The sequence below is a fragment of the Colias eurytheme genome, chromosome 21, assembly GCF_061535395.1.
Source record: "Colias eurytheme isolate Ceu_HAF_F1 chromosome 21, ilColEury1 Martin Lab GWU primary, whole genome shotgun sequence".
Lineage (NCBI taxonomy): Eukaryota > Metazoa > Arthropoda > Insecta > Lepidoptera > Pieridae > Colias > Colias eurytheme.
Genome location: NC_143000.1, coordinates 3,624,593 through 3,636,698, shown reverse-complemented (window position 1 = coordinate 3,636,698; position 12,106 = coordinate 3,624,593). Strand labels below are relative to the sequence as shown.

The 12,106-nt window shown below is 32.8% G+C and overlaps 1 protein-coding gene across 1 annotated transcript; it reads left to right on the top strand.

Annotated features, from left to right (window-relative positions):
* The first annotated feature begins 1,362 nt into the window (after window positions 1–1,362).
* On the top strand, window positions 1,363–11,570 carry LOC149899033 (serine protease gd-like). Its single transcript, XM_090114508.1, has 9 exons — window positions 1,363–1,684; window positions 5,563–5,728; window positions 6,077–6,175; window positions 6,374–6,698; window positions 9,267–9,481; window positions 9,773–9,934; window positions 10,230–10,345; window positions 10,702–10,846; window positions 11,279–11,570. The coding sequence occupies exons 1-9, from the start codon at window positions 1,475–1,477 to the stop codon at window positions 11,488–11,490; spliced, it is 1,650 nt and encodes a 549-aa protein (XP_089970634.1). The 5' UTR covers window positions 1,363–1,474; the 3' UTR covers window positions 11,491–11,570.
* The last annotated feature ends 536 nt before the right edge of the window (window positions 11,571–12,106 follow it).

The following is a 12,106-nucleotide window of genomic DNA, read 5'->3' as shown; positions in this document are numbered from 1 at the left end:
CCACGTCTATCTACACTGGATGCACAAAATTTAAGCATCTAAGATATTATCGTATCTTCAACCATTAATAGTGTCAATACTCAAGGATAATTATTATGAGGAAGGTATATGTAATAATAATATATTAGATACGATGACTTCATCAATCTTTTGGTTAAAACCGGCTATAGCAATGGATACATAATGACATGGAATCGGATGGAAATTTTATGCGAGATGCCGATGAATCGGCAATTTTATGATTATTAAAATCTTATTAAAATACTTAAATAAGATATTATTTGCATGATCCTCCTAAAACGACGGAAGGTAGTTATTCGTAAGTCGTGACGTATATTTTTTAAAGCTTGCTAATATTTTACTCTATCATAGAGTAAAACAGAGCGTTTACAGAGTCCTATTTTTCTACGTAGGTATTTTAAAATTCATTCTTGATACTTAACACAACCCACGTTCTTAAGAAACGTTATAGAAATTAGAAGTAGGTACATAATAATTAATGTAGTTCAACCAAATGAATGTACATACCTACCTATATTGCTTTCTCGTTTTTGTCCAGTTCCGATATAAAAAGTGAAATGTGAAAGAATTACAAATAACTACCTACATATTTATTTGTACTAACTATATCTTACAATAAATAAACATAAAATAATACATAATATGTTCTTAATTACTTAGACCTAAGACATAATATCTCATTGTACTGTGCCTGTGGTCTATAACAGATGATGAGTGTGTGAATCATGTGTGTGTATCACAGAGGTAGATTAAAGACTGGTTAGGAACAGCTATTTTTTTACCCATCATCAAATTCTTATATAAATATAAAACTTAAAAATTAAAATAAAAGCGGCCAAGGTGGAGTCGGACTCGCGCAGCGAGGGTTTCGTGTTAACCAGTCTTTTATCTGTAAAATTTATACTATATACTATAAAATTTTCCTTTGTCTATTATTAAGTACGTTGCTTTCAGCAAAAAAGCTATATATTTTTGATTGCGTTGCCGTCGGCTAGTTTGATTTAATTCACAGCTTCAAGGCAGACTCTTGAGTATTCAATATAAATTTCAACTTGATACCTCCAAGCGTTCTTGAGAAAATGGGCCTTGACTCTTCACAGACAGACAGGCAGACGGACAACGAAGTGATCCTATAGGGGCTTCGTTTTATGCTGCGGTCACAAACACCGAGATGAAATGTGTATAAATTAGAATATAATATGGACTAATTTACAAAAGGAATTCCGAAAAAAAACCCAAGAATATTTTATTATAAATATTAGGTACTTAGGTACAAACATATTTAATTCGAAAGCGGTTTGGTATATGGTTTTACCACGCTGGGATATTTTGTAGAGACGAGAATTACCGTGATGTCCAGTGTGAATCCGACGAAGGCCTTGAAAACACGTCTAGTTGTTTTAATAAAAAAAGCTTAAAATGATACGCATTTTATAAACTTAAGACAATAAAGATGACGCGTTTGTGGTTTAGTGTATTTTTCACAGTGCTCTTGGAATATTTTACGGTTTGTGGCCAATATGTTCAGTCCCCGTGCCCTGAAATATTTAATTACAAGTCGGATCATACGGGGATCTATGGAATAATCCATTTGCAGCCTTTTGGATATGTGACTTCTATTATATTAAGGGCAAATTTCACCATAGCTACAAGACTGCCCACTGTGAGTATTTTTTCACCATCTGCACCACCTGCATCCCAAGAAACGCTCATGAATATGCACGCGTCATACTTTGTAGTAAATACGGTCTATATGATTTTAAGAGAAACAAAATATTAAAACGAAGGTGAAATAAAAACGTGACGTTCAAATATGAAATAGCAATAAATTAATAGCTTCAATTATCGTATGAATTATTATGTTTTTTTGTTATTCTAAATGCTATAATCGAAATAAGATGTGTTCTTTGTATATAATATGTACTTACAACATATTACTAGGTAGTAGGTTATACCTAGGTATATGTACCGTATAAAACGTTTTTTATGAATCAACGTGTTGCATGCAGTTAATTATTTCTCGGCAATGGACTGAGGTACAAGCATAGTACGAGTTTCCTTATCCCTTGCATTTATTCCAATCATAACATTGTGATAATTTTATACTTATTGATCCAATCAATCAATTTTGTTGAGACACACAGATGGCGCCACGTTCGCACTTTTTGAATTAAAAAAAATAACTAGGCACCTTTGGATATGACGCGTGGATTGTAAGAATAATAAAGAGCCGTAGGATCACGTTTTATTTTTATGTACAGGTGTATAACTATATGGTAATATAAGCTGTTTTTTTTTGTTCTTGTTATTGAGTGGCTATCAAAATAAACATATGAAAAGGGATTAGTGATGAAAAAAAAAGTATAACGTCGACCTAACTACATAATGTTAATTTTGAAAAAGGAATACAAAAATAATGATGTTTTAGCACTCAATTTTAAGTCAATTTATACAATATCGCCTAAAGCCAATAGGATCTAAAAAGGTAAATATTTAACCTACTGCAATAAATTATACGGTTTCCTGTTTTTAGCGTTCCGCGTATAAATTTTTGAATATAAAAACGATTAAAAAATCTCAAATACATACATAACATTTTTTTATGTTATATACCTAGTTAAGAGTTAGTTGGTAGGCGTTTGTAAAAATACTATTCATGTGTACCGTGTAGCTACGTAACGTAATATGTACCTGGTCTACCTGCTTGAGTACATGAACATTGTACAAGGTATAAGTTGGTATTGCTGTTTACTCAGAATATGATAATTAATTATATAGATAATCCATTCTACGTAAACATGGAAACTACTATAATTTGTATCTATATTTTTTAAGTACTTATTTTACGAACCATTAATCCAACAACTACTTATTTAAAAGTAACTTGAGATCGAATAACGGATTAAAAAATATGTCAAAGTACTGGATTTAGTTGTGATTTAGTACTGAACCAGATTCATCGAATTTGAGTTACGCTTCAATTTTTTCCTTTTTATGCGCAGCTGATTTTATCATAACAAGGAAAAGATTTGTTTTAAATCTCAGAAACGTAAAATGAACATCGTGTATTGATTTAAACAATTTTAGCGTTACTATAATTAAAATAAATCTAATCGAAACATCTATAATTCTTAAGAGTTTTGATATAGGTATTATGTACTTACAACGTACCTACCCAAATAAGCTTATAACTTTTTTTTTTTTTTATGTATAAGTCGGCAAACGAGCTTGCGCGTCACCGTACAGAAAGCGATGATTGGCGCCGCCCATGAACAACCACAGACTCTGGAGTATTGTGGTTGCGTTGCCGGCCTTTGAGGGAGGAATACGCTCTCTTCTTGAAGTATTCTAATTTATAGTCCTTGGGAAATGCCGAATTTGGAAAGTCATTCCACAGAGGAGTAGTGCGCGGTAGGAAGTTCCTCCTAAAACGCACAGTGGAAGAACGCCAAGTATCGAGATGATGTGGGTGAAATTTGAGCTTGTGGCGTGCGCTTCGGTGGTGAAATTCGGCGGCTGGTATTGTACCAAACAGCTCTTCAGAGCATACACCGTGGAAAATGCGGTAAAACACGCAGAGAGATGCGACATCTCTACGGATAACTACTGAATTTACCTGTTTTAAATTGCTATTGAAATTCTTTCACAACTGTTCTTGATTTATATACGAAAAGGATAATGTTTTATATTTTAATTTTTTTTCGTGACACCACTTTTATCGTGACAAAACCAAACGTTTATCTCGAGAAAAAAAGAGCGCCAAAAGTGGTTTATCGCAGATAAAACCAAAACTAAAAGTAATTACACAAAATGCTCTGACAAATATCTTGCAAATGTTTTAATATAATTGTTTATGAAAAAAAAAATCATAATAGTTAAGTATTACCATGTCAAGTAGAAAACGTAAAAGTGTGAAAATTAGAGCTAACTTGGTGATTTTTTTTATCGAGTTAATTTTAATATTTTATGTTTTTGATTAAACAGAATCGTTGAACATATCATCTAGTTTGATATATATTTTATTTTTTAGATTTGGTCTTGAATATTACACGTGTCATCTAATAGAAGATTGCTTATTTTGCTTTATGCCCCCTCTTAAATGAAGAATCAAATTAACATCTCATCAAAATTCGTGAATTATCTGTAAATTTTGATATTGAATGCAAAATGGCTTTGGGCTGCGTCATATTATATGCCAATAAATGTAGGTATGTAGGTATATCGTGTATTTTCCTCGTCGGGGCAGACCCTCTAAGTATAAGGAACATTGAACTTGAACACAAGCTATGAAACGAAATAAACCTGTCTTTGTAATGTTGCGAAATATGTTGCTAAACAAAGCTAAAAGCTACATTAATATTTGTTTTACTTTGGGCACCGACTTCGACTTGAATTTAGTTTTTGCTTATTGTTGTCGAATATTGTTTATTTTTTAATGGAAATTTTCTGTGCTCTTTACACAGACCCGTTTTATACCATGGTCCATGCATCTAACAATCCTCCAATATAGGTATTACATATTATAGAAAACGTCTTCATCTTATAGTTTTTTTTTTGTGCAATAGGTCTATTTCCGAAATAAAGGGTCCAATAATTAAATGAAAATACCAACTCGGGAGAAAATGATTTCTTATAAGAAAGTAGGTATACAGCTGGCCAAGAAACAACATTTCACAAAACCTTGTAAAATGTTTAAGGAATAGAAAAAATCCTCCAAGGCGCACCCGAAGACGCGAAGACGCGGGTTTCAATCCAACCTCGTGATTGAAACAATGTACCTACTGTACTTTAGGTCAATAGGTCCATTAGTAATATTTTTTTACTTAAAGAACATAAAGAACCTCCTCCATTTTTTATGGTGAATCGGCAAAACCATGAACGCGTTGCACTTGTTTGGTCTGGCCATTTTGTCGTCATTAGTTTGATCAATAATGACTCAATTATTTGCCCATATGTATTTGCAATGTATGAATACGTACCCTGATAAGGATACTTTTCCACCATGTGTGAGGATGTTTTGCGAGGAATGTGTTTGTAAATTTACCTATACCAATAGTACCTATCGCTTCAAACGCTAAACGTTTGATTGAAGCCAAGCCAAGGATTCCGTGGGGAGTGGTGGGGAGACCGGAGAGATAAAAAATATCTCTGCCTGGCAGGATACAAAGAAAATCAACATGGACTTGTGTTTGTCCTTGAAACAGTTGTCCAAGAAAACAGAAAACAGATGGAAAACTGTAATTAAAAGGCTCTTATCTGCCCCATTACCCATAGGCCATACAGGATGTCCAACACGGCAACATGGGAAATAACTTTAATTTAAATCCTCTAAAGTTTCGATTTTTTAATCACACAATTCACTTGTTCATCTTTTATTTCGATTTTTGTTTATTATAAAAACTTCGACCAGTCTCGTTAGGTACATCATCTTCAAAAAAAAATACAAAAAAATCAAAACTATAAAATGCAGGTCCATCAAAGGGAAACAATGTTATTATTTTAAATTATATTTAAGTTAATCCTATAATTCGTTTATTTCAGAGTTACGTTGGAAGCATACAGCTATTGAACCCAGAGCTAAATGTGTTACAAGACTTCAACCGCGGGGCACCTATAGATTACCGCGTCAATTTTCCCGTTAGCTCGCCTGTGCCCCGTCTGACAGGACTCTCGGCAAACGATAACCTGATCTGCTATGGGTCTGGTGGTATGTTGAAACTTGAAATTGAAATAATAATATGTTAAATCAATGAATAATTTAAATTAATGTGTTTAATGTTGGACAAATCTTAAATTAATAAACTTACAAGAAATTTTACGTACCAAATTTGTATCCCATAGCCTACATAAAATCGGCTATACGATTTATGAATGATTAGAACAAAAATACAAATTCTATTTTATTTCCTTCGTTATTTTGCTAACAATAATGTGTTCACTTACGTTTTTGTGTAGAACAGGAGGAATCAGCAACTGAAAAAACACAGTTTGATCCTTTTAATTGAATACCATTAAAAGGTTTAATGTTAGGTACTTATATTATTGTCTATTACAGATAACCCTGGTCATGGGAGGTATGTGACTATGATAAGCCTGCAACATGCATTGTACCTTCGCAACGATTTCAATGGCGTTTATGACCCCCAAATTCCAGGTATAATACATTCATCTTATTTATCAAAGTTCTAGAGTAGGTTCCTTCCCGAAAAACGTATCGAATCATCCATTTTTTATAAAATTTGATTTGATTCAAATCAATGGCCAGTGTAATGAAAATCGCTCTAAATTACAATGATAATAAAACTTAATACTTAACAAATTGGTATCTACATAAGACTTCATTCAATTCTAGGCAGCCAATTCCACATTGAAAAAATCAATCAACCGAATCAGAATTCGGAATTCGAGATATACAAAATTTCGCAACAGACACCCGTATATAAGCCACAGCCACCTCCACCACGGCGTCCAGAAATAATAATCGCAGAAGTGATTACGAAGAGACCTCAAATTCCACCACCGCCTCCACCGAACAGAGACCCAGAATATGAAATTTATGAAGTACCTCCCTTTACTAATGAGCAACAATTCGATAGACCTATAGTGATCCCACCAAAACGTACGGACCGCCCGGTAGTTAAACCAACTACCACTACTACCACTACGGAAGCACCCAGGTATGTTTAAGTTATGTCTGAATTTCCTGTTATGTCCTGTTCCTGTCTTATGAAGTTCTTCTAGCGATAATAACGACAGTGCCGTCTTTAAGGCAGGGCCCGCAGGGCCCTGGCCCGAGGCCCCGAGGTAGGCAGGGGCCCCACAATTCTGAAAATTTTCGATATACAACAACAAATTTTATAACATAATAAGAAAAATATCAAATCACACACTTGGTAAAATAGAAACAAGATTTAGAAAATTTGTTTAAAAATTTATTTTTGCACTAAAATAACAGTAATTATATACAGCTTAAAAAACTTTTAAGTATTGTTCTTTGTATAGATTATAATATAAGGTTTTCATTCAATTTTATTTAAATTAGAATTGGTGGGGTATTAGTTTTTTAGATTCAAAAAATTTATTTATTGAACTCTCATATGTGGGGTGTTAAGAGACGGGGTTACGATTTAGCCTATATTGCGTTATTGTAAACTGAAAAATGATAAAGTTAAAATTTAAGGATTTTCCTTCCCTTACATAGGCCCCAGCCAGTACCTTGGCCAATAGCCTCGTTGATCCTAAAGACGGCACTGAATAACGATAGTAAATAAGGTAGATTAGATATCTTGCAAATATTCAAATGAGCAAGTATGTATATAAGTATACAGGGTTACTTGTAAAACAATTTGGTCTACGACTTTCGATAATTTGTTAGATTTTATTTTCATACAAATAATATTCATTTAATTTTCCGTTTGAATATTATAAACTCTACGCGCATCCCAAAAATTACGTAAACAAGAAGCGAACGATAGGTCGAAGGGGGCGTCGCGTCGTCCTTTCGATAATGAATAGAACATAAGACTTTAGACTGGGGTAGAAGCCTTTGAAAATAATAAAAAAGATAAAAAAAATCGCAGTCGGATGAAACCCGATCGGATCGAATCGAAACGGATTAGAAAAGGAGGGGAATATGATAAAAATGTAAGGAAAAATAAATTACGGTCAATCCGAGTTCGGGAAGCGGGAGGGGGGAGCTTTTAAGAGAAAAAAATGGTTTCTCTCGATTTCCGACAAAAATACAAGTCCTATAGAAAAAAGTTCAATAGCAAAGTTGTAGGTAATTAAAAGTTCTACAACTTTTGTATTCACAATTTTTTCACATAACCTAAAAATTTAGGTGAAAAATTCAAAAAACCAAGTTTTTGGTCTTTTATTTCTATCTACTTCAAAAATTTTTTTTTTCTACGAAATTTGGTGGAAACTTACTTTATTATGTCCCAAATACACTGTAATTTATTTGATTGAAAATATTTATTTTTTCGCCTTATTTTGAATTAATACCAAAAAAACAACCTAATTTTCAATCGAAAAGTCACCCGTCAAAATATCAGCTTTTTTCAAAAACTTGGGGTGCCTTTTATTCATTGAAATCTCTGCTTTCATATGGTGTAAAAAAAAATAAACACCACTATAGTAAATGTTCTCAGGAAATGCATACAAACAGTGTGATAATGAGCTTTTACTAAATCAGGCACACTTCTTGAACTCTATATCTTCTCTTGTATCGGCTTTTCGGTAATATTTCAAAAGAAAAATAATTATCTGTTCTAAGTTTAATATTTTACAGCATATTCAAAAGCAAAATGATGTCGATAAAAACATTTCAGGTAGTTCGAGAAGTGTGCCTGATTTGGTAAAAGCTAATTTTCAGACTGTTTGTGTGCGCTTCCTGAGAACATTTACTATGGTGGTGTTTATTTTTTTTACATCATATGAAAGTAGAGATTTCAATGAATAAAAGGCACCCCAAGTTTTTGAAAAAAGCTGATATTTTGACGGGTGACTTTTCGATTGAAAATTAGGTTGTTTTTTTGGTATTAATTCAAAATAAGGCGAAAAAATAAATATTTTCAATCAAATAAATTACAGTGTATTTAGGACATAATAAAGTAAGTTTCCATCAAATTTCGTAGAAAAAAAAATTTTTGAAGTAGATAGAAATAAAAGACCAAAAACTTGGTTTTTTGAATTTTTCACCTAAATTTTTAGGTTATGTGAAAAAATTGTGAATACAAAAGTTGTAGAACTTTTAATTACCTACAACTTTGCCATTGAACTTTTTTCTATAAGACTTGTAGTTTTGTCGGAAATCGAGAGAAACCATTTTTTTCTCTTTAAAGCTCCCCCCTCCCGCTTCCCGAACTCGGATTGACCGTAATTTATTTTTCCTTACATTTTTATCATATTCCCCTCCTTTTCTAATGGGTTTCATCTGACTGCGATTTTTTTTTGTTTCAAAAATTATCTACTCTAGTCTATTACAAATGTTAGGAGAGTACAATAAAAGTAAGAAAAATCATTTAAAAATAATTTATTGCGTTATGCCAAAAGTCGTAGAACAAATGTTGTTACTTATGATATTAGCTATCTTGTCCTGCGAGGTTGCTGGTGTTTTACAAGTAGGTAAGTAACCCTGTAGGTATATTTGGTAGATACTCGTATGTGTAATAAATGATATAAGTAAGTACTCATAAAAATTTAAATAAGTCAATGTGAATAAATATTGTAAATTCTCGTTTCAGGACAACTCCAAATCCAGAACCTCTAAACATCGAAACATCGTCACATTATGACAAATGTGGAGTGACGTCAGAAAACGTAACTCCCTTGATATTCCAGGGCAATACTTACGAGAGAGGTGACTGGCCGTGGTTGGTTGCCATCTACAGGAAAAGGACAAGCAGTTTGAGTTACATCTGCTCTGGAACTTTAATTTCGGATCAACATATTGTCACAGGTGAGGATCAAGCTACGTTTAGGTACTTGTTGCTCGAGACTATGCAGTTTTATTTGCCTTCTTATCTAATCTCTTACAAAAAAATTAAAAAATTAAAAGCATATAATGTATGTATAATAATATTGTTTTTTTTTATTTACCTTTGTGCTTTTGAGTAAAAGCACATATTGTAGTTTTAGTCGTTACAATCGTTATTTATTCAAGTTCAAGAAATTGAATATTTTGATAAATTTCTCTCGCGCAAGATATTATATTTTTATGTGTTTTAATACATTTCCTTGATATCTACAGCGGCGCATTGCATGCATGGGAAGAACTCAATCACATCCATAAAGGACATAGTTGTGAAGGTCGGCGTGTACAATCTAGAAGACTGGGGTGATGACATCACCGTAACAGTGAAGTTGAGGAGTGCTGCCATACACGAATCTTATAATGCCACAAATTTAGCAAGTAAGATTACTTTAGGAAGAATTTTGCCATTCATTTCGTTTTTATTTAAGTAGATAAAAAAAATTATCAAATTTTAGACAGCATTGTTTTACATGTACCCTATACGTTATCCCATACGTTTGCTTAATAATTATCTATGTATATGTATTTATTTAAAATTATATAATGTATGTTTGTCAACCATCTGGTTTCCAACTGGGAACATACGACATTTTTGTGTTCATGTTCAAAATTTGGTACTTACACATCTTGTTTTGTAGGTATTTATTGTATAGATTCATTTTCTTGTTTACAGATGACATCCTCGTGATGACTTTAGAAAGGCCAGTGAATTTTAACTCTAATATTATTCCGGCGTGCCTCTGGACCAGCAACGCGGACTTGAATCGGATCGTGGGCACTACTGGCGTGGTGAGTTCAAATAAATACCTATATAATTAAATCATTAGGTTTCATTGCATTTTAGTTTTACTATTATAATTTGTACAGATTCGTATATTCTATTAACACGAAGTTACAATAATAGGTATGCTTCTTAAAAAGTCCTCGTGGTTTACTAATTTGTTAACAGAATTTGTTTATTACCTAATATTAGTTTTTTTTTAAATATATGTAGCTATTACTATTGAAATAACTCAGAAATAACATTAAAAAAAATTGTAAATATAAACAGGATAATTAATTCACTCGAGTTAAAAGCAAATGTGACTTTATTATTATCTGATGTCTGTACTCTGTAGTATTAATAATGCAATAATCTGTTATAGGTAACAGGTTGGGGAACATCAGAGTTAGGTTCAGGCGGGTCCGGGGAACCCCGTATGGTTCGAATGCCGATTGTTAGCACCAAAGAGTGCAGAGCTAGCAAGCCTGAATTCCATAGACTAACGTCGCATAAAACATTATGTGCAGGTAACGTGTAATATTTTTTAGTATCGTTATGTGATCTTTATTATTTTAGAAATAAGAATAACATTATTACATATTAATATACATATTATACAGATCTTATTAACTTAACAATGCTTATCATTTTGTTAATCTTTTAGAAAAAACAAATATGAAAAAAAAAGACGGGTTGCACTCCGGGAGTGCCGGCAGAAGTGAAAACTTGATTATTAACGTTGAACATGTTTGCTATTTTGGAATGGTATCCGTCTTACGCTTTATCGATCAGGTCACGAGTCCTGACGCGAGTTTAAGATTTTATACCCATTACAGAAAAAGTGCTCAACGCCGCTAAAGAAGTTTTCACTTCAAAAACCCTTTTAATAAAATAAATTTGCAACGTTTTCTTTTTGTAACGTTCAAATGCGAAATAATTAAAGCAATTTATTTATTTAGGTGATAGAAAAGGAGCTGGCCCATGCTTAGGAGATTCCGGAGGCGGACTTTACATACTCGACAACGGCCGATGGAGATTACGAGGTGTGGTGTCATTATCCCTTGTATCTCAGAACGGGGACCACACTTGTAATCTAAACGAATACGTTGTATTTACTGACGCTGCTCAATATATACCGTGGATTAAGGAGAAGATGAGGGAGAATTCATAGTTAGGGAATACCTATTGTATAAGTTAATATTACATTTTTGTACATGACAAATAAAATTTAATTTATATGAACTTTGTCTATTTTATTGTTTTATTTTATAAATAAGATATTTTTTTTACAATATATTGTATACGTTATAATATTATACATGTTACAGAGACGTCTAAATAAGCAATTATATGCATACACGATTTTTAAATGGACGCGTAAAACTCTGATCCTGGATTGAATCACAGTTTACAGACATTGAGATAATATTAATATGGAGACGACACCGCCTACATCACTTATGTTCCACTCAACATACGTCATGTGACGTATGTTGAGCGGTATTTTTAATGGTTTTAAAGTGAAACGCATCAAACATGCCTTCGTGTGTGTTACGATATTGCACAAATAATACAAATAATACGGAAAAGTGCAAAGGAATAACTTTCATCGTTAAGTACCTAACTAGATAATAATTTTTACAACTTAGTTAGAGCAAAAAAATGACGCACAGATTTTGTTCGTGCTGTCTCCTCCATACGTAGTAATATTATCTCAATGTTTACAGATGTACTGTATTGTGGTTGAACCCCGGCTGCGCTAGATATTAAAGAAAAAGATCTTCTAT

What these genes read in the sequence shown, in the direction of transcription:
- LOC149899033 (XM_090114508.1), top strand. Translation starts at nt 1,475, where the DNA reads ATGACGCGTTTGTGGTTTAGTGTATTTTTCACAGTGCTCTTGGAATAT. An exon ending in TAGCTACAAGACTGCCCACT is followed by an intron (nt 1,685 to 5,562) that starts GTGAGTATTTTT and finishes CGTTTATTTCAG; the next exon opens with AGTTACGTTGGAAGCATACA. An exon ending in GGATCAACATATTGTCACAG is followed by an intron (nt 9,482 to 9,772) that starts GTGAGGATCAAG and finishes TGATATCTACAG; the next exon opens with CGGCGCATTGCATGCATGGG.